Source organism: Caretta caretta, chromosome 1, assembly GCF_965140235.1.
Source record: "Caretta caretta isolate rCarCar2 chromosome 1, rCarCar1.hap1, whole genome shotgun sequence".
Lineage (NCBI taxonomy): Eukaryota > Metazoa > Chordata > Testudines > Cheloniidae > Caretta > Caretta caretta.
Genome location: NC_134206.1, coordinates 59,987,848 through 60,011,226, shown reverse-complemented (window position 1 = coordinate 60,011,226; position 23,379 = coordinate 59,987,848). Strand labels below are relative to the sequence as shown.

General features: G+C 39.2%; 1 protein-coding gene across 17 annotated transcripts in view; it reads left to right on the top strand.

The window, feature by feature from the left end:
• The window catches only part of LRCH1 (leucine rich repeats and calponin homology domain containing 1), a 272,083-nt gene that overhangs the window by 178,440 nt on the left and 70,264 nt on the right, over positions 1-23,379 (top strand). For 9 of the 17 annotated variants that reach the window (XR_007356703.2, XR_007356693.2, XR_007356691.2 and 6 more), the window contains exons 12-17: positions 1,944-2,033; positions 2,141-2,177; positions 2,732-2,848; positions 8,633-8,680; positions 10,142-10,214; positions 15,733-15,837. Coding sequence is in view for 8 of the 17 variants with exons in the window: in XM_075128536.1 (XP_074984637.1) it covers positions 1,944-2,033; positions 2,141-2,177; positions 2,732-2,848; positions 8,633-8,680; positions 10,142-10,214; positions 15,733-15,837 (470 nt within the window). In the remaining 9 variants the exon portion in view is untranslated. Of the gene's footprint in view, positions 1-1,943; positions 2,034-2,140; positions 2,178-2,731; positions 2,849-8,632; positions 8,681-10,141; positions 10,215-15,732; positions 15,838-20,260; positions 23,172-23,379 lie in introns of those variants that run through there. The other 8 variants (XR_007356704.2, XR_012668454.1, XM_048850365.2 and 5 more) reach the window with 4 other exon arrangements.

The window sequence follows — 23,379 nt, the reverse complement described above, 5'->3', positions numbered from 1 at the left end:
CTGGTATGTGAAAGCAGGGCGTGGTGCATAGCCCCCCTATTCCATGTTAAATTAATAAAGTTGTGGCCTGACACTTAAATTCATCCCTGCATCTGTCATTCAGTCACCTGAATGTTCTGATTAAAGTATGTTTGTCTGTTGAAGTTATTTGTTAGCATACAAGGTGTTCTTTAGGAATGGGTTATCAGATGTTCTTAATTTGACAAGCTAATAAAAAAGAAAATTAATTGTTATGTGACCTTTTGACTAAGAGTAGCTTAGATATAATCTTCCCTGGATAGTATGCACTAGATTCCCATGATGTTAACACAGTGGTGTCCAAACTTTTCTGTCACTATCTCCCCACCCTTACCAGAAATGGAATCTGTCCATGCCCCTCCCCCCCTTCATTACTGCACAGTTGGCTCAACAGAGAAGCTTGGGGGAGCAGCTGGGGCTTGGGGGCAGAGCTGGGGCTGGGGACAAAGCCAGGGGCAGAGTGGAGCAGGGGGTACAGTGGAGTTGCAGCTGGGGCGAGAGCTGGGCTGGGAACGGAGCTGCAGCTGGGACCAGAGGTGGGCAGGGGACAGAGTGGGGCTGCGTGGTGCCTCCCCACGCTCTGTGGGGGCTGGCCCTCTCACGCCCCCCCCCAAACATTCCTCTACACCCCCTTAAGGTGGTGCACCCCACAGTTTGGGAACCACTGTGTTAACAGGAACTGTAAATGTAATAGAAAACATAGATGAAGAAAAGCTAATTAATCCAGCCATCTAGTTGTACAGAACTGTTCCCCACAATGGTTTCTCTGATGCTTTGTATAGCCTAATTTAAACTTTTTCTAGGGATGCATTAGAAAAAGAATATAATCCCCAGTCTATACTTGCAATTGCCCAGTGGGAGTAGGAGCAGGCCCTTTGTAAATGAACAAAGGATCAGTTTTTTCAGTCGTTCTAGTGAATGTATTGCTGCTCACTTTGAAAATATTTCCCCTTTTAGTTCAGAAGATGAATTTACTTTAGCTCGTGCTGGACAGTTGTCTCTATGGAAATGTTTGTTAGTTTTGAAATAGGTAAAGCAGATGTTTTTACTTTGTAAAAGAGAAATAAGCTTGCCAGTTAGAAAAGTTTGTTCATATTAGTTCTGGATTCAGTAAATGCAACATTCCAAGTGGCATTGCTTCTGCACCTCACCTGAGGCGTTCTTTCAGTTGAAACAAGCGTTGCTATTTTAAAAAAAAAAATTAGTTTAAAAAATGTGTTAATTAAACATAACAACGAGAAGGTCTTGTTTGTCACTTAATTACTCAGTGCTGTAACCCATAACAGTACACATCTCCTTTCCCCTACCAAACCAAGAAGAGACATTTAAAAATGTAATGAATTGTTGTTTTAATATTTCAGTTTAACTAGGTTTCTTATTCTGAATATATGTTATGAAGCAAATATATTTGCAATACTCACGTCTGTGAATATTCAGATGGGCCATTTATTTCAAATACTGCTGTTCAGGATAGCCAATCATGTGTACATATATACAAAACCAGTAAAGAGAAATGTAGAAAATAAAATATGTAGGTTATTCTTTTTCTTTGTGATTTTAAGACGTGCTTAATTACATATCTATAGTCTGAACAGTAAAGAGCAAGTTGCACTATTTTCCCAGTTGATATTTTGCTATTTTTGGCAGTTCCAACCCACTTCTAAAGAATAATGGGAACTAGTATTCTGTTGGATTTGCATATGTACAGTTGAATAAGAATTTGTATAACCTACTGACCAAGGTTTAATATTGTAGTCTTGCATTTGGGTACTGAAGTGAGTGGTGTGTAGATGGGGAGTTGCAAGTAGTTGCACAAGTTAGAAGAAAACCATCATTTAATATACCCATTTTTAAAAATTAAATACTTAATAGAACGTTCATCAAAGATATACCCCAGTGCATTGTTTTTATTTCAAACCTTACAGATTAAGCATGGATATTACAGAGAGCAGTGGTGTGAATCTGTATCCCATGGAACCAGCAACAGATTTAGAATTACAGGAGTCTACAGTAAAGTGTGTTTATATTCCTTTTTCAGAAAAATAATGGATTTGCTAAATTTCATATTCAAGATTCTACACTTCAAAATTTAATGTGTTGTGTTTTGTATATCCACATACAGTGGCCAAATGCAGATGGAGGAGGCTCCTATCTATCAGGTACGTTGTCACTGTATTACAAAAGATCCAAGAGAGACACTGAAAATGGGTCACCAATTACATTAGCTATTGGACCAGTAAATGAACAAAGTTTAGTGGTCTGCAAGAGAAAAATGTAGCTGCAGTTATTTTCAAAATTTCGCATATCATTTTGTAAAATTAATTTGCTTTCACAAATTTTTTAAATAGCTCATAAGGACTTTTTTAATGTACAGAGATTTAGTTATTTTTAATCTCTGTAGTCCTTTGCCTTCGCTGTGGTGACTCTGCTTGTTGCTGCACTCATAAATCTGCCTGCAATTGTCCCATTGAGCCAAATACTTCAAGAATTGTAATGGCCATAAAAATAGATGAACAGTCTGCAGCCCTTCGCTAAATGCACTCTTGTTTGTTTTTCTTCCTACCCTATCATTCCACTGTTCACTACCACTGTGGGATTGCTCTTCACAGTATTTGTACAAAACTACTTGTTATAGTGTGTTAAGAAAAAGTTGGGTATTTGTTTCTGATCCCCAGCAGTGTGCATAAAGTCTCAACAGATGTGTACATTACAGAATGAAAATGCTGAGGAAGAACTAGAATTTCAGAAGAGGAGAGAATTGATTATAGAGAAAACCAAGACTGAAGCCAAAATAGCATGTGAGCAGGATGAGAAGCAACTACTGAGTCAGGTATGGAGGAGCCTGGGTACAACATATTTATCTAGTCCTAGGACCTTGAAAAGGGATTCCAAAGAATGTTATCCTATTCGTTGGTGTGCAAATAGAACTATTGTTCTATAGGATAAAACATGACTACTCTGGGGGTTTATGCCTTACCATGAACATAACAACGGCCATAGTGAGTCAGACCAGTGGTCTATCTAGCAAAGTATCCTGTCTCTGACAGTGGCCACTGCCAGTTGCTTGAGGGAATGAAAGAGCAGGATAATTTCAAGTGACCCCTCCCCTGTCTTCCAGTCCCACCTTCTGGCAGTTGGTGGTTTAGGGAAACCCATAGCATGGGGTGGCATCTCTGCCTTCTTGGCTAATAGCATTAATGGACCTATCCTCCATGAATTTACCTAATTCATTTTTAACCCTTTTATAGTTTTGGCCTTCACAATATCCCCTGGCAATGAATTTCATGGGTTGACTTTGCACTGTGTGAAGAAATACTTCCTTTGGTTTGTTTTAAACCTTCTGCCTATTAATGTCATTTGGTGACCCCTAGTTCTTATGTTATGTGAAGGGGTTAATAACACTTCCCTATTCCCTTTCTCCATTACCATTCATGAATGTATAGAACTCTACCATATCCCCCTTAGTCATCTTTTTTTTAAGATGAACAGTCCCGGTCTGTATCTCTTCTCGTCAAAAAGCTGTTCCATGCCTTTAATCATTTTTGTTGCCTTTCTCTGCACCTCTTCAATTCTAATATATCTCTTTTGAAATGGGACTATCAGAACTGCACTCAATATTCCAGGTTTGGGTGTATGGTGGATTTATATGGTGACATTATCATAATTTGTTTTATCATCTCTCTCTCTTTCCTAATGGTTCCTAGCACTCTGTTAGCTTTTTTGATTGTTTCTGCACATTGAGCAGATGTTTTCAGAGAACTATCCACGATGACTTCAAGATCTCTTTTTTGAGTGGTAACAGCTAATTTAGACCCCATGATTTTATATGTATAGTTGGGATTATATATTCCAATGTACATTACTTTGCATTTATCAACATTGAATTTTATCTGCCATTTTATCACCCAGTCGCATAGTTCAATGAGATCCCTTTGTAACTCTTCAGTCAGCTTTGGACTTAACTATTTTGAGTAATTTTGTATCATCTGCAAATTTGCCACCTCACTGTTTACCCTCTTTGTCCAGATCATTTATGAATATGTTGAACAGCACAGGTCTCAATACAGACCCTACGGGAGCACTGCTATTAATCTTTCTAAGGATTTGGCTCTAGAATAAAAATAAATAAGAATTAGCTCCTGGGGGAGAGGAACTGGTGTATTGAAATTCAGCATAGCAGGAGACATTTATAATGGAGATTTTGTAAAATACAGTGACTTTAATCTTGTAGGAAAAGAGAGGACACAACACCTAGCAGGATTTGGCCCTTCAATAAAGTTGAAAAAATATTTCTTCAAGATATGTGTTGTTAGGCTATTGTAAACAACAGTGTTTAAAACACAAAAGTTTAATTTTACAAGAAAAAAACTATTTACACGTTGAAGTAATTATTAATCTTCAAGATATCTTGGTTTTTGAATGTGTTGTAGTCATCAAAATTTAAGATGTCTGAAACCTGTGAATTTTTGTTGATATTTATTATCTTGAACCTTGATTTTGACAGTGTCCTTGCAACAAGCCACAGAGAACATAGTCATATATCATTCCACATACAATTAATTTGCTAATTCCTTTAATATCTTCTGTGTATCCAGAATCTCTAATTGTGTATCTTGAATTTCTTTTTTGAGTGATTGCACATGTCCATTTCACTGTAGGTTGTGTGTGTGTGTGTGTCTGTACCTCATGCGTAAGGCTACGATTTAGTCACGGGTATTGTTAGTAAATGTCACCGATAGGACACGGGCAATAACCAAAAAGTCACGGCCAGTGACCTGTCAGTGACTTTTAGTAAAAATATCCCTAACTAAATTCTACCTGCTTCGGGGGGGGCCCACCTGGGGCCCTGCCACCGCTGCTTCTCCGGGTGGGGGGGCAGCCCAGGGCCCCGCCACCACCATGTGTGCTGGGAGGGGGCATCCTGGGGCCCTACCGCTCCCACGCCAGGCTGGGGGTGGCCTGCGGCGCCACTGTTGCTCCTGAACCACTGCTCTGGGCCAGCACCTGGGACCCGTTGTCTGGGGCCACTGGAGCAGCAGCCGGTGCAACTGGACCCAGAGCAGCCCCAGCAGGGTGGTCCTGTGGTTAGCTGCTGCAGCTGCGGAAGTCACGGAGGTCCCAGAACGTCATGGAATCCGTGACTTTCCATGACCTCCATGAAAGATTTGCAGCCTTACTCATGAGCAGTTGGAGAAGATTTTCCCCTCAGCATTTTTCCCTGTCAGGGCTGCATGAGTACCGTTTTTCATCAGTGTTATAAAAGTGACTTTTTTGATATAGCATGATTATTATATACTGTAACATATCTGGCCTGTTGAGCAAGTAGTGCCAGGATGTCTGTTATGGACTTGGACCCCTTTAGCTGTGGGGTTGATGAAAGCTGTCGTCTCCAGGCAGGACACATGATGAAGAGGGATCTACTGACTTAGAGTGCTCTTATTCAGTCTAGAGAAGATGAGGGTTGATTAAAACTCTGAGGGAAGTCCTTTCATGAAGACTTGGCAGGAGCCCTAGGAGGTACACAGGAAAGCCTATGCAGTGGGGAAGGGTGTGTCTTCTCCCATCCCAGCTTGCTGAAAGTTGGAAGCAGTCTTAGTGGTTGGGGCCAAGTGTTCTGCATTGCTTTGTTTGTTCCAAAACTTTTTTGCAGTAATAAAGCTGGCCCTGAGGAAAAGGTGTTGCATTGAACTGTGGTTTGGCCTTTATTTTACCTTCCATAACTGGTGTATCTGCCCACTGGCTTACATATAAATGATATGTTAGTACTTGTAAGTCATGTTGTGAAATATGCAGCATACATTGTCAGTCTGATCCTGTTTAAAGAAGTGGCAAAAGATAAGTTGTACCATTATTGTAGAACTGACTCCTGGTAAATCTTTAAATCTATATTAAAATAGTTTTGTTTGGTGCTTGTTTAAATTATGACAGGTTTCAGAGTAACAGCCGTGTTACTCTGTATTCACAAAAAGAAAAGGAGTACTTGTGGCATCTTAGAGACTAACCAATTTATCACTCTCCTGCTGGTAATAGCCCATCCAAAGTGACCACTGTCTTTACAATGTGTATGATAATCAAGGTGGGCCATTTCCAGCACAAATCCAGGTTTTCTCCCCCCCAAACACACACACACTCACTCTCTGGCTGGTAATAGCTTATCCAAAGTGACCACTCTCCCTACAATGTGCATGATAATCAAGGTGGGCCATTTCCAGCACAAATCCAGGTTTTCTCACCCACCCACCCCCATACATACACAAACTCACTCTCCTGCTGGTAATAGCTCATCCAAACTGACCACTCTCCTTACAATGTGTATGATAATCAAGGTGGGCCGTTTCCAGCATAAATCCAAGTTTAACCAGAACGTCGGGGGGGGGGGTAGGAAAAAACAAGGGGAAATAGGCTACCTTGCATAATGACTTAGCCACTCCCAGTCTCTATTTAAGCCTAAATTAATAGTATCCAATTTGCAAATGAATTCCAATTCAGCAGTTTCTCGCTGGAGTCTGGATTTGAAGTTTTTTTGTTGTAAGATAGCGACCTTCATGTCTGTAATTGCGTGACCAGAGAGATTGAAGTGTTCTCCGACTGGTTTATGAATGTTATAATTCTTGACATCTGATTTGTGTCCATTTATTCTTTTACGTAGAGACTGTCCAGTTTGACCAATGTACATGGCAGAGGGGCATTGCTGGCACATGATGGCATATATCACATTGGTGGATGTGCAGGTGAACAAGCCTCTGATAGTGTGGCTGATGTTATTAGGCTCTGTGATGGTGTCCCCTGAATAGATATGTGGGCACAGTTGGCAACGGGCTTTGTTGCAAGGATAGGTTCCTGGGTTAGTGTTTCTGTTGTGTGGTATGTGGTTGTTGGTGAGTATTTGCTTCAGGTTGCGGGGCTGTCTGTAGGCAAGGACTGGCCTGTCTCCCAAGATTTGTGAGAGTGTTGGGTCATCCTTCAGGATAAGTTGTAGATCCTTAATAATGCGTTGGAGCGGTTTTAGTTGGGGGCTGAAGGTGATGGCTAGTGGCGTTCTGTTATTTTCTTTGTTAGGCCTGTCCTGTAGTAGGTGACTTCTGGGAACTCTTCTGGCTCTATCAATCTATTTCTTCACTTCCGCAGGTGGGTATTGTAGTTGTAAGAATGCTTGATAGAGATCTTGTAGGTGTTTGTCTCTGTCTGAGGGGTTGGAGTAAATGCGGTTGTATCGCAGAGCTTGGCTGTAGACGATGGATCGTGTGGTGTGGTCAGGGTGAAAGCTGGAGGCATGTAGGTAGGCATAGCAGTCAGTAGGTTTCCGGTATAGGGTGGTGTTTATGTGACCATTGTTTATTAGAATTATAGAATCATAGAATATCAGGGTTGGAAGGGACCTCAGGAGGTCATCTAGTCCAACCCCCTGCTCAAAGCAGGACCAATCCCCAATTTTTGCCCCAGATCCCTAAATGGCCCCCTCAAGGATTGAACTCACAACCCTGGGTTTAGCAGGCCAATACTCAAACCACTGAGCTATCCCTCCCCCCCCAAGCACTGTAGTGTCCAGGAAGTGGATCTCGTGTGTGGACTGGACCAGGCTGAGGTTGATGGTGGGATGGAAATTGTTGAAATCATGGTGGAATTCCTCAAGGGCTTCTTTTCCATGGGTCCAGATGATGATGTCATCAATATAGCGCAAGTAGAGTAGGGGCATTAGGGGACGAGAGTTGAGGAAGCGTTGTTCTAAATCAGCCATAAAAATGTTGTCATACTGTGGGGCCATGCGGGTACCCATAGCAGTGCCGCTGATCTGAAGATATACATTGTCCCCAAATGTAAAATAGTTATGGGTAAGGACAAAGTCACAAAGTTCAGCCACCAGCATTTTAAGGAGAGTGATCACTTTAGATAAGCTATTACCAGCAGGAGAGTGGGGTGGGAGGAGGTATTGTTTCATGGTCTCTGTGTATATAATGTCTTCTGCAGTTTCCACAGTATGCATCCGATGAAGTGAGCTGTAGCTCACGAAAGCTTATGCTCAAATAAATTGGTTAGTCTCTAAAGTGCCACAAGTACTCCTTATCTTTTTGTTTAAATTATGAACTCCATAGAACACCCTGAAATATTGACCTCTCCATGCAGGAACCATATATTAAAATGTTGTAACTTGTGAAACAAATATAATAACCAACTTACGTGCTAGATTATTTCTAAAAGTCTACAAATTTCTTTTATTTCTATTCTAAATTAGGAAAATTTCTGTTCTAACTGAGGAAAATTTAATAAACTCAAAGTTTGCGCACTTAATGAGAATGTCACTAGCTCATTTAAGAATAGAAGTGTGTACATGTGTTCTTCAAGAAAAATAATTGTTTCACTGAAAGGCTAACTAGTCTTTGAAGATGAAAAGTATTATATAAATGCTAAATATTATTCCTATTAGTTTAGGATTGTACTTAGTTTTTACTTTAAGTCTATTCACTCTAATTTTCCTTGATGAAAGTATGGGTAGAATGGCATAGGTTCCCTAAATCTCTCTCTATGGCAGTGTGAATCTACCTATCAACAAAATGCTCTTTATTGTGTGATAAATTTACTTACTGAACCACTTTATTTCTATTCAAACATGCAGAATGATCTGATTGTCTGGAATATAGGAGGACGCAGTTCTCACAATGAGGTGAGATACTACTAGTATTGTGTGTGTGTCTAATGTAAATTTTACTTTTGATTTACACATTGTCCAATGTCAGTGTATTTTTGACTATTTCTACCTGTTAAGAATGAAGTTGGTAATTGAACATCATTTGAGTTAAAATGATAAGTGATTGTCTTCTATTTCTATTTGCTGTAGCCTCTGTAATTTGATCCTTTTCTTAGTGTTTAATTGAACATAAACATGCAATCCTGGAAGTGTTTCTGATGAAATGCAGAGTATGTTGATTATATATGTTGATTATATGTAAGAGCATACCTCTGTTTTATTTCATTATACTTTCTCAAATTCTGCCACCTGGTGTTGAGTAGTACCCTATCCCACGAGAACTCCCATTGATTTCAGTGGGACTTCTTCTTGAATACAGTACATTCTGCCAAGAGTGGCCCTTTATAGTAGATTTCAGAAGGAAAAGTTATTTCCTTGGCCCCATTCTCCTCCATGGAAGCACTCTCAGGAGGAAGCTAAAGGAAAGGAAACATTTTGAGGTTTTCCTTGTGGAGATTTGTTGTTAATGGTTCCGTTGGGGAGGCAGCATCTGCTGCCCCATGTAACTGTGTGGATGGCTCACAAATTCAGTGGACCGTGAGCGAATCAGGTGAGAGCACTGTGGCTGCTCCCTGCTCTCCACAGACTTACGCCCAATTTCTGCCATTGTAGCTCCAATAAAGCCTTGGTGATGGGACTCCTATAACCTGTGGCTCCCCCAGGAAGCCCCTTTTCTGGTTGATTCCCACCATGGAGTCTGTGTGGGCACAGAAAGATAATACAGTCTGTGCTGTACTATCTTTCCAGTCTTAGCTCTCCATGGTACAGAAGGGTAGAGTGTTTATCCTCCATATTCTTCTACCCACTGCTGTACTCCTTCCTTTCCTCCTGCATAGATCTGCAGACCCAGTTCAAGGTCAAGGGGGAGGATGCTCTGAGGTGTCTAAGTAACATCCCCCTTTCAGGTTTTTCTTGCTTGGATTTGAGCTGGTTTTTCTTCCGAAGAATTTCACAATACAGTAGGCAAAGCAGTTAGGCAAGGAAGTGTATTAATGCAATGAAAGAACAGAATGTACGTAAGGAAGGAGTGTTTTTTCTTATTCATTCTAAAATCTTGCACTGTAGTGATGAATTATTGTTCATGTGAAATGTTTGTGTAATATTAAAGTGATGATATGAAATAAAACTGAAAAATAATCAGATGAAGTTAGAACAGTGGGACAAATCCTGCAGTTCTTACTCAGTCAGAATCCCCTTTATAGTCACCAGGAGATTTGATGGAATAAAGAGTGAATTAGGGTTACAGGATGTGAGCCTATAATGTTAACAATTTGGGGGAAATAATTGTAATGCTGCATGATTGAATCTCTATATTTTGTGTAAACAATTGTGCTGAGATGTACAGTTTCTTACTCATATCTATCTTGAAACACACAGAGTAAGGAAAAAACTCCCACACAATCTCCTACTACAAACAACACCGCTCCTTTTGGCCTGAAGCCACGATCAGGTAAGATTGTGAAAAAGAATAAATTACAAGAGGGCTGCTTCTCCAGTAAACTCAAGGACCTTTGTTTTCTTCTATCTTATCTCCATCCAGCAGGAATCAACAAGTCTCTTTTTAGTTTCTTAAGCCTGTGCTTACTGGTGGTGAATGTTCACTTACAATAGATATATATTTAGAAAGAAAGGAGGCAAAAACACTGTCCCCAAAACACTGAAAAAAAGTACAGTAGAAGTACTAACTTTTCAGCACATTTTATATGGATCAGTTTTCATCCCTCATTTTTTTCATATATAAAAATGCCATATATCTGCCTGATGCATCAATTTAAATCCTATGTTCACCTGGTTGACATACAGAGATACATTTTAAAGCTGTGAATAAATAAATTTATATGATAATTAGGTTTATTCAGGTAATTATTGTGCATTGCTCTGAAAATATATTCATGAGTTTTTCCATAGGAGTATGTATAAATATCAAATTAGGTGTTAACATAGCTGCAGTCTGTAGCAGAATGAATTTGTGATGTGCTAAATGCATAATCACTGACGTTTTAATTAGTGTGTTGATATAAACTAATTTTAATTGCTAGAGTATTAAGAATGAACAATCTCTTTTTAAAATGGGATCAGATGTAGGATGACATCGTTTTTATCTTTTGTTTGCTGAAATATGCAATATTAGAAGTCCTCTCACATTGTCTTTGAAGTATATCATGGTTTAGATTTTTTTAAATTTATTTCAGCTTCCTAAAAATGTAATTGTATTTTTTTTTTCACCACTAATACCTTTAATCGAATGCTGGTAAGCCACTACAAGCCTGTAGCTTTCGTAATGAAATATTTCAGAAATAGCAGCACATTTTCATATTTGAATGCATTATAAGAAATTGTACCCTTAGAATTTATTAAAGCAAAAAAAAAGGGATAATGAAACAAAGAAAACGTTGTTGAAGCAAAATGGGTATCATTATTGAGAGCATTTAAATTCCCTGTTCAGTTGAGACGATGAGAAAGGTGTGCAACTTAACCAGGATACCCAAAAGTTTTAGATTTGTTCAGAACCAAGGCTTAACAGCTTAACAAACTGAAAAGTACAAACATTCTTGTGTATCCTTACTGCTTCAATTAATTTTAAATATACGCCAACATATCAATGCCCTCCACTCCTGACAACTCAGTGTGTAAAAAAAGGACTTCCTCTTTGTATATATGTTAAGTAATTTAACCCTTATGTCTCAGTTGTTTTTCATATAATATTGAACAGACAACCTGAAACCCATTATTGCATAGTGCTTTACTTTACGCTTGCTCACACCAGTTTTGCAAGTGTCATTTCATGGGTTTCAATTGGATTACTCGTGATTTGCACTAGATCAAACAATGGAATTATGCTGGTGTGAAATCAGAATCAGGCCCAATGTCTTTTCCCATGATATAACATTAGTGTGAGTGGCCTGGTCTATGCTAATGAAGTAAGTTGACCTAAGTTATGCTTGTTATTTAGGTAAAGATACATACCTTAAGTCAACGGAGCTTAGATAGACTTACAGTGGTATCTACATCATGCTATGTCGATGGGAAATGCTCTCCCATCAACTTATCGCATCTTCATCAGACCTGCTAAATTGATGCCTGCTGGATCGATCACAGCAGCGCTGATTTAGCCTTCAGTGAAGACATGTTGATCATGCGCTGTAACCCAGCGTGCTGTGATGAAACATTACAAATGAAATTTGACACCTTGGAAATTACTCACCTCACCTATCCCATTTCCCCCCAAAAAGCAAGTGCTTCATACAGGCATTAAATCTAGTCCTTTAATGTAGTTTACCCACACATTAGAGCTGAAGATAGTATAGCTGTGAAGACACCTGCCCTATTAGTGAACCTTGTGTGTATTTGCCTTTTCAAGTCAAAACTGGTTGACTTGACACATCTCTAATTTCTTCAGGTAATGCCATCGTACTTTTCAAGCTTTTTTTTCTTCTCAAAGAATGTACAAATCTAAACCCTTCCACCAGTCAGTGTTTGCTTGTACAAATGTACAAATCTAAACCCTTCCAAACAGTGTTTGCTTTTTAATTACCTACATCCTTATTGACATAGAGCTGGTCTTGGAATCCAAACATGCTGTATGAGCCTGTAAAGTTAGTATTATAGATTTCAGTTCAGTTTAGAGTTGAGGTTTAAAAGCTTTTTTATTTAAGTAATATGTGGCCTTGTGGGAGAAAACCTAAAAAAACTTTAGACTAATTTTTAGCAGTTTACTGCTACAATTTAAATTTTATGGGAACAGATCAAATTATTTTAATAACAGTGCAAGATTTGTTTTAAATTATGCTAACCAAAATTTGTAAATCTTGCTCTGAAAACAGAAATAAGAAAGATGTGATAGAAAAGAATATACCAGAGGGGAAGAAATGAGGGGGCAGACTTTCAAGCAAAACATGCCCTTCAGAGTGTATATTTTATTTTCCCTATTTGATTCTACTTAAAATTAATGTTTTGCTTTCTATTTAATATTATTGCACTGTGTCAGTGATTTATGTCTCTAGGAAAGGTAAAAATAAACAGAGTACTAGACTTCTGGTAGTGATTCCAGCTTTTTGAAGTACATACACAAAGCCTGCTTCCAGAGGATAAACCACAGTTACTTAGATTTCTCTGTCAGCCCATACTAGATCTGTGTTCATGAGTAAAAGTTCTTTTTATACCCACATTTTAAGGCTCGCCAAAACATGAGGAAAAATCCAAACATGATGCCTAATTAGGTATCCAAAGAAAATGTTTTTCAAAGGTAATGAGTATGCTATCCTGACCTCTTGGTGTATACCCTTTTTTAATAAAAGGGTCAAACTGCTATACAGAAGTTAAAAGGAGAAACTCGGTGCATTTTGAATTAGTCTGTCTTATATATACACTTTTGAAGAGTGGATCTCTCTAATTCACACGAGTGATTGGAAAAACATTTGAACATGACTAAATATTGTAAAGAAATAAGTAATATGAATTTCCTTTTAACAATAATTCTGCTGCTCGGAAACACTTTCATACTCTGAGCAGGAATATCTCTGAACAGTTCATGGATTTACTCTTGATTTTTCAAATAGATCGAAGCACTATTAGTAATCGTGGTGCTATTGTAGATAAATTTGAGAATTTCCTAAACTTCTTGCCATGTCATTCACTATAAAACCTTAGTTTTACTCAGAACTTGGTTGGATGTACCCACATCATCTCATACCCTTTGCAGTATTCAAAATTATTCATTTCTACTTTTGTGCCATTTTTACTTAGTTTTTCTTTCATGACCTTTACTGAACAGAGTGGCTTGCAAGCCTAACTGAGGAGCAATGCTTGTGTACTCACAAGCTACACTAAGTACTGAAAAAAAAATCAAGATACAAGGCCTTTTGCAGTAGAAATTCCACAGGAAATGAAGAATAGACTGTTCATTAATTGAAACAAAACTCTGAAATACACGTCTGCATCAAGTCCCTTCATTTTTGTAGCCCTACCTAGCACATTAAAGCAGATTTAGTTTGCATTGACATGTGCTGGAAACTCATTTTTTTTATGTCAGTTGCAAAGAGTAACTGAGAATCAATTAGTAATTATTTTTCTCTTCTTCATTAGTTAGAAAAATAGTAACTCTACGTCCTCTCATTTATTGTTACATTTAAAATTTCTTCCCAGGAAGTGAATTGGCTGGTATGTGTACTTGGAAACTCATGAGAATCATTTTTAACAAATGAGACTGACAGTGCCGGCAATATTGCTTCAGACCCATACTGTTTTAGCAGGTGTTGATCCTACTTGAAGTGTGTTAGGTAGGTTTTGCTGACTCATTGATGCAGCTGGCTCCTTATCCCACAGGATATAACTGAGCTTGGAGTAGCTGGAGTCAGAGTGAACTGAGGTTTGGAACACACAAATTCTAAGGAAAAGAACACTAAGAGCAGCCAAACCTAATGATTTAGAGAGGGTGATAGTTGTGATATTATTTTTAATTACTCTAGTTAACCTGTCAGATTCCAGAAAGGGTGAATTCTTTTTCTTTCAGTATGTGTAGCTTTATTTGGAGTGGGGCAAGGCTTTTTACTGAGGCTTTATTTATTTTTGCCTTTTTTCCATTTTAATATTTAAAAAATAAGTTTTCATTGAACTGGTATAAATCATTGCCTTTTTAAAATCTAAATGCTAATTTTCATGTTTATAATTAATCCAGATTTCTATAAGGTACTGTAAACTCACCTATTTAAATGGAATTAGGATTACAGTTTGGCATTCAAAAAGGCAACATGTAATAGCATCCAAAGACCTCATTCAGAATCAGGGCCCAAAGCTTAAATTGTACATGGTGGAAAACAGGGAGCCAGTAAAAGGTTTAAAGAGGGGGATGACGTGGTGAGAGTGGTGGGCAAAGAAGATGATCTTTAGCAGCTATGATTTGTAAGGACCATTGGGTGGGGGGCAGTGTGGGTTTGGGGGAAGCTAGAGAGTAAAATTTCTTGTAATCAACATGGGAGAGAATGGGACACTGTAGGTTGGAGGTGAAAGGGAAGAGATCGCTGAGGTTAGTGGAGGGATTTGAAGCACGGGTGAGAAGCCTTGTTATAGATAACTAAAGGAGGAGAAACAGGGAGGAAAAAAGGAGTAGCAGGGAAGACCGTGTTGAGGAGAGAGGTTACATTGCCATTCTTCTCTTTGAAAGAGTCTGAAGATCTTGTGCAAAGAGGAAAGAGTGCAGAAGAGGGGAGGACTTTAGTTGGGGTGTCAAAGGTAGGCAAATAGGTGGCTAGGATTGTGGATGAGAAGTTAATGAGAGGGAAGAAATAGTGCTGCTTGAGCTGGAAGATGACAGCTGAAGAAGGAAGGAATAAAGTCAGGAGGATCATGGGATTTTCTCCATGATAGAAGGAGAGCCAAAGGATTAATGAACTACTACTAGTATGTCCAGGACAGAAATGGGTATTTTTGAAATAAAAACTTTCCCAGGAAAATCTTAACAATTTTGTTAAACTGTGTTTATTCCACTCTGTGGAAAAAGTGCTCTTCTAACACTGAAAACCTGAAATATATAACATGTTTATTTCCTACTGTTTTTCTTCTTGGTTTATGTTTTTACTTGTGCAACTGCGCTGTTGATAAATTTACCCAGCAGTTCAGAGTCAGGGTTTCCTTTCCTTAGCCTACAGTATGAAATCTATGGGTACTTTTTCTTCATAATTATGTAAAGTGCTATGTTGTAGTAATCTTGTTAAGATTAACAGCATTAACTGCACATATAATGTATGATTTACAAATACTAACATTTAATTTTTCATTCTTTTTATTCTGTACACCATCTCTCATTCTTTTCTTCCAAAATTATACATTTTATAATAATCATTAATTTGAATGGCATCTTCTTCATTGCCATGCAATCTTCATACCATATATGAAATGGTGCTACCCCTTTGGTTTTTCCTGGTCTGTATGCTACTGTATCTGGACTGGCTCTCACTCCCCTGCAACAGACCCACCCCTCACTCTTCCTCCTATCTCCTTCAACAAACTTACACAGGCTCAAACATGGGACAACTATAGCTACAGTATCCCATCTGAAGGGGACAGTGACAATGGTAGGTGATCTGTACATATTTAATTTGTATGTTTTCAGATAATTTGTATGTTTGGCTACATTCCCCACACAGCTAAAGGTGCAGGACATTCAGCCATATTCTTGTTGTAATGGGTAAAAAAACTTAAGGATTAGAAACCAAAGGCTCAGGTGGTACATGTTTATTAGTGTAGAAGAACGTTGAGTACACAGTCTAAGAAGTCTATGAGCAGAAAATGGAGGGAAACCAAATCTGATCATTATGTCACTACTAGGCCAATGAAAAGATATTTAACTGACCAGCATTCTTATCAGCTTTCCCTTCTCCGAAGAAGGGATTCAAACAGAGGTGAAGAGAGAGCTAAAAATATTTTAGTAAATAAAACAGTGTTTTCACTGAGTGAAATCAAGGTAAAAAAGATAGATAGGTAGGTCAGTTGGTCTTCCTTTAGTTTTAGTTTGTTTCCAGACAAAAATCTATGAATTGTTTGAAAACCATAGCTGTTGTGCAAGCGTTTTTCCAGTGACACTTGAGCTGAATAAGAGAATTACATAGATTTTTGTGCTGGACTTGATGCTGTATTTTTCAGATAATGAAAGTTATTGAGAGGTTTTTTTCAGTCAGCAGCACAGTGTGCCAAGAAAACAATATCTCTTCACATTTGCAAGTACCTAAGATCTATGAAATATTCAAGAGCATATATCAGTGTTTCCCAGACTTGGGACACCGCTTGTGCAGGGAAAGCCCCTGGCGGGCCTGGCCGGTTTGTTTACCTGCCACATCCGCAGGTTCGGCCGATCGCAGCTCCCACTGGCCGCGGTTTGCTGTGCCCAGTCAATGGGGGCTGCGGGAAGTGGCGCAGGCCGAGGGATGTACTGGCCACTGCTTCCCGCAGCCCCCATTGGCCGGGCACAGTGAACCGCGGCCAGTGGGAGCCGCCATCGGCCGAACCTTCGGACGCAGCAGGTAAACCGGCCAGGCCCACCAGGGTCTTTCCCTGCACAAGCGGTGTCCCAAGTTTGGGAAACACTGGCATATATGATAAATTTGTCACAATGCATAACAAACAAAGCACTGACCAAAAATGAACAGTTCTTAATTTTTATCTCTTTAACCAAAGAGCAGATCAAATGTGATTTCCTACGAAATTTCCAGATTTCTGACCACCACCCGGACACAAAGAAGATACTCTTCCCTCCACTCCCCCACATGAGAATATTTCCCACATTTCAGTCTGAACCTGGTGCGTGCTGGAACAGGATTTGGGGAATTTAGCAAGTACACAGTGGATCCACTGCAGTGCTGACATCAGTAAAGTTCACAGCTATATATATATAACTGTTGAGTCTGAGTGCTTTTGATTGAAGCAGCTCCCGTAGCCTGGGACACAACATGAAAATGGTAATATAACTTTTCTCCTGAGGACATTATAGTACTGCATGTCACATCTGATAATGGATCCACTGCACTCAATATTCTACATAATGGTAGCGTAAAGTATTTTTGATTTTGTCTGCTGTTTGTTTAAATCTAGTATTACATGGCTTCCTTGAAAATGAAAAATTAGAAAAATCATCACTGACATTAAAAAAAAAAAACCAGTCAGAAAGCTTTCACATTCTGAGACATTCAAAAACATGATGGTCATTCAGAACTGTATCTTATACAAGATGTGCCTATATGTTAGAATTCAACATTCTTTTTATGAAAATCTGTCACACCAAAAAAAAAAATTGAACATGATGTAGCAGGTGTTCTTCTGAATGCTAAACAAGGGACATATATGAATAATTTGTTGTGCATGCTGAGCCCTTTGAAACTGGCTGTAAGAAATTTGTTCTGACCATTCATCCATTAGCCAAGTACTCCCACTTGTCTGGCTTATAAAACTGAAATTTAAGAAGTGAGGCTAAAGAATAAGAATTCTTCTTTTTTTTTCTTTTTTTTTTGAAAGAACACATTTGGTGGCACCATTTATGCACATTATTGAGAAACTATCTTTAAGTGCAGTCTGTAAGCAAATATTCTTTACAGTTAAAATCCTGCACTTCTGGCTTAAATGGAGATGGAGCACTAAAAAGTGATCTGTTAGCTTTTTAAACTAAAGTATTGGCATCTTCAGCACGATGCTAGCATTTTTTTCACTCTCTAAGAGTCGCAAGCTCACTTAGTATGGATCATGAAGATAATGTCAGACAAGGCTTCCTGATCCTTTCCAATATTGGGAAATCTATTCCATCATTACAAGTGCTCATCCATAGTTCACATGGTAGAGTGTGGGAAATGAAAAAAAGAGCTGGCTACCTTGACAGATGTGCAACACTTAAAACACCTGAATTATCTACCAACAGATCTTTCTTTGCATGAGAAGAATGGACAGTTGGTATATTATTGAAGAAAATCAGTCTTGCTGATTCTTAGTAATAAAAGGAATTCTAGTAACAAGCAAAAGCCTACAAAGATTTTTCTCATTGGAAAATAAATTTGCTAACTCTTAACCATTCTTCATAACTGTGATGGGGTGGACTAGGCCCTGAGACCCAGGCCTTGTGGCCCTGCCAAACCCTGGCCCAGAAAAGGGCAGTAGAGAGGTCTTCCAAGCTGCCTAGAGCAGCTGTGTGGGAAGCAGCCAATCAGGGCTCAGCTGGTCAGTATAAGAAGAGCTGCAGGGTAAGAGCGAGTTCAGTTCCTTGCTAGAACTGGAGGAGAATGGATGGTGTGTGGCTGGCTGAGGAAGCTGCAGGACCTCGGACGAAGTAGTGCTGCTAGAACCAGGGAGAGCGAAAAGGAGCCCCGAGTTGGTTGCGGGGACTCCCATGAGGACAAGGTCCTGAGGTAAGGGTGAAGATGGTGCAGGGCTGCGGAGAAGTGGTCTGGGGAAGTAGAGCAGCAGTGTGACTTAGATAAAGGGACACAGCAGACAGCTGCGATCTACAGGGTCCCTGGGCTGGGACCCGGAGTAGTGGGCGTACCTGGGTCTCCCCCAGCCCCCATTAGCCACTGGGGGAAGTAGCCTGGACATTGAGGCATCCCAGAGGTGGGAACTGAACTGCAATGGCCCAGCTGGAGAGTTGTGGCCAGAAAGGCCTTAAGACGGCAAAGACTGCATCAGGGAAGGACACTGCTATATTCTGAAGTAGGGACAACTTGTGGGAGACATTACAGAGGGAACTGAGAAAGACCCCTGTTGGACTTGTGCCCTGGAAATGGTTTTGCTTTGCTTTCATCACACAGACAGACTGTGTGTGACTCGGCCGGAGGGCTGAGTCACCAAAGATGCACCAGATAGAGAGTGTAGGCACACACACACTTGGCGGGGGTGCTCACAAGAGGTGAGTGCGACCCTGTTACAATACCTTAGATTCTTGAGGCCTGTTATCATTTTTTGCCATATGTTGCACCCTTCCAGTCATACAGTGACCTGTACAGCCAACAGTTATTCATGGATGATTGCTCTATTTAGCACATAAACTCTAGTTTGTTTCCCTTTTCCCAGACTAATTTGTGTATTTTTTAAAAATGAACAGCATTTGCCATCTGCTAGCCTGATCTCCTAAACTATCCAGATCCTTTCGAATGGACTTGCAGTGGTCATTATGTTCAGTGCCTCCAATGTTCATGTCATTTACAGAATTCTGTGGTTTGAAGTCAAATTCTTAAAACTCTAAGCTGCTGAACAGTATTATTACAATTCTAGTCTCCACATGCTTAATTAAAGTATAGAACATTATACCTCTCCATTTAACACAGTACTTCCTAAGTTAAAAATTACTTATTTAACTCTACTCATCTTTCAGTAAAGTACTAGAGATCATGAAAGATCTATAATTGCTTATAGACTCAGAGGTAGAAATCAGCCTGAAGTTGGCTTTTTTTTTTAGCAAGAGAACTTAGTTTCTTCCTGTTAATGATTCTGGAATCAAGTTCTGCACTTGGCTTCATGTGTGTGTCACCCATTGAAATGAATGGGAGCCAAGGATACAAAAGATAGAATTTGCACCTTAAAGCTGAACTAGAATCTTCTTTAAAATTGTCAATTTTTAACATTTTAGTGTATCCAAATATTAACCTTTGTAAAACCTTTCTACAGTAATTTTATTACAATACTTACAACGTATGAAATAATATTATTTACATAGCCTCAGCCCTCTCTCCTTCCCACTAAGATAATTCAATTTTAGAACATCTAAGAGACAATGATCAAACATTAAAAATATTGGAAATTACATAATATAAAACCTGATTAACAAATCATAGCAAATTGCTCCAGTGAAGAACATATACAAAATCTGTGGCTATTGGGGGAAGGGGGGGAATAGACGTCAAAGTTCTTTCATAAAATGGGGGGCAAAATACTATCGTTTTTATTTGGTGCTGTCATCAAAAGGCTATCATTCTGATTTGTGTGTACAAATTACACCAACTTTGCACTTGTTTTCCTCAGGTGAAAAGGACCACAAAGACATAGGACAGTGGAGAATCCAGCCTGCTGACTTCTATATCAAACTTGATAGGCCACATGTTCAGGCATTGTAAATTGGCATAACTCAGTCGAGTTTAGTGGACTACACCAATTGGGGATCGGGCTCTAGATGTGTTTTTTATCCTTGTTGATAGGAATTCATTAGGTAATGTGATCTGTGCTAACCTAGGGCTAACAGTGTAATTATACTGTGTGATACAGCATGGCTAGAAGACAGCAGGAGAGTGATATAGGAGACATCTGTAAGTCCCAGGATGAGGAGAAGCCTTATTCCCTGTAGAGGGAAGAAAAGTTTCTATAGATTAAAAGCACCTGATGCCAATTAGAGCACCTGAAGCCAGTCACCTGATAAAAACCCCCTGCTTCAATCAGCCAGGGGAAGGAGTTGGAGCAGAGAGCAGTTTGAAGGAGTTGGAGCACAGTGCAGTTTGGAGGAGTTGAAGTAGAGGAGAGTTTGGAGAAGTGCTGTGGCTGGCTAGAAGACCAAGACTCTAGGTAAAGAGACACCCGGCTTGTGCAGAGAGAGGGCAGGAAGTCCCACAAGCTGAAGAGCAGGAGAGGGAAGTAGCCCAGGGGAAGGAAGCACTAGTTCAAGTGATTTGCCACTATCCCTAGGGCCCCTGGGCTGGGACCTGGAGTAGAGGGTGGGCCCGGGTCCCTCCATCTCCACTACCCTTCCTTGGGTTGCTAGTGGGACAGTAGATACCCTAGTTCAGGGGCAGGAAACTGCTCTCTGAACCCCCCATCCCAAGAACAGGAAGCGCGGGACCCATCATAATTGTGCCAGCAATTTGCCACAGCTGTCATAATAAAATGAGAACAGTGTAGGCAAGCTTAAGCATAATCATTTGAAACCATTCAAATCCGATAGCTTTTAAGCCAACTGCAAATATTAGTATTAATGCTTAAAACTGTTAGAACAGTATGTTTTTATTAGATATTTTTATCTCCTGTGTTGATGTGCTTGAAAGTTTGCTGTGCAGTCTATCTTAGGTACTAAAGCAGTCTCCTTCTCCTCTCCCCTGCCCAAATCACTGTAGTATCTTGAGTGCTTCACAAATTGTGTTTATCCTCACAACATCCATGTGAGGCAGGGAAGTGCTATTATCCCCATTTTACAGATGGGGAAATAAGGCACAGAGAGACTAAGTGACTTGACCAGAATCACACAGGAAGTCTGGAGAGGAACAAGGACTTGAACTCAGGTCTCATAAGTTCTGTTAGTTCCCTAACCACTGAATCTCCTCTCAGTGGTATTCAGATGTGTCATAAGAAGCACGTATTCCATATCCACTTGAACCATATATAGTTAAAGAAATCTGAATAGAATTGATCATGAGAAATAGAACCTTATTTTCAAATTTTCAGCCTTGCTTTATCTAGGCCTCTTACAAGCCCTGGCATTTTTGCAACCACAGGTATTTACAGGTGCCATTTTTGCTCATTTAGATATCTAAGTACTTGATTGGGCTGGCAAGTTAAGTACTTGCAGTATTAAATGTCCTAAACTTTGCCTGCAAATAATTGCATGTACAAAACTGTTCCTACAATGTAATGAAGGTGTGAAAATGGAAATCAATTGGAAGTCTGACTTTTAACAAAGAGACTAAATACATGTCATGTATTGTAGATTAGACTAAGTATTACTGCTAATTTAATTTTTTTCACTTAAATTTTTAAAAATTGCCAACAAAAGCTTATTATTGAAACTAACATGAAATAAATAAGTTGTGTTGACCAGCAATGAAGAGAACTACTGTACTTTGGACTGAAGAAATATTCTCTTCTGAAAAAAGAAAAGGAGTACTTGTGGAACCTTAGAGACTAACCAATTTATTTGAGCATAAGCTTTCGTGAGCTACAGCTCACTTCATCGGATGCATCAAATAAATAAATTGGTTAGTCTCTAAAGTGCCACAGGTACTCCTTTTCTTTTTGCGAATACAGACTAACACGGCTGTTACTCTGAAAACTCTCTTCTGAGGCACACATTTGTGTGGTGTGGGCCCCCTCTAGTGGAACAAATGTATAATGCAGAATAACTAGCATATTCCATATTGTTGTATTTAGAACACTTTACTTCTGAATTAGAACACTTTACTTCTAATATTTCTACTGTAAAACAGAGATGAAAGAATATCTTATTCACTTGCTAATTTATTTTGCTTGTGTATGTTTTCCAAATTGGCTAACCTGTTTATTTATTACAGTTTGAAGGAATTGCCTATATGTTTTCCTCTTATTCAAACTGAATGAATAATTTTCACATTTACTTTCCATAAACAGATGTTTTCTATTCATGGACATTTATTTACAAAACTGCATACATTTGAGGTACCTGTACCAAATTACTGTTTGTAATTTATAGCAAACTTTATAGTTAAAACTTATAGGAAACTAGGCAGTGATAGTATTCAGAAATAGTATCTAGTGCAGGTGAGTTGTTCCACAAAGACCAAACATGAGTATCCTCTCTCACAAGGCTTACATTCTACATATGAAAACAGTACGCAGACAATAAACTGAGTCTTACTCATAATAGTATTTCCTTTCAGAACTTCTCCTGTTCTTGTCTAATACATCCTCATTACAATATGGGACCAGAGAAAGTTCAGTTTCTCTCTCGTGCAGGCACACACCAGGTCAGCACAGCACATAAGCAAGATAAACAAGGCTAGAATGATTGAAGACCATAATAATAATTTCCTAAATGTAGACTCAAACACAAACCATACAACAGTGGCCTTTGGTATGATTCCTTTGTACAGAGCTCTTTGAATTGTTGCTGCTGTTGAAACTGGAATGGAGATTGCAACACAGTTTTCAAGTCTGCTGTTGCAGTGTGTTTGTGTGTGGGGGGGGGGGTGCATGTTTATTTGGGGGCGGGGGTGTGTGTATTTACCTATTTTCCTTGGTATTATAGGGAACATACAACATATAGCACATCTAAATAGGTTCCAGAATTTTAAGTATTGTTTGTTCTAAGTTTTACAGTAAGTTTACTAATTTGAAATGTAAATAATTACTTAACACTTTTAACTGATATTCTTAATAAGTGTAGTAAGGTATTTTCATTTTTT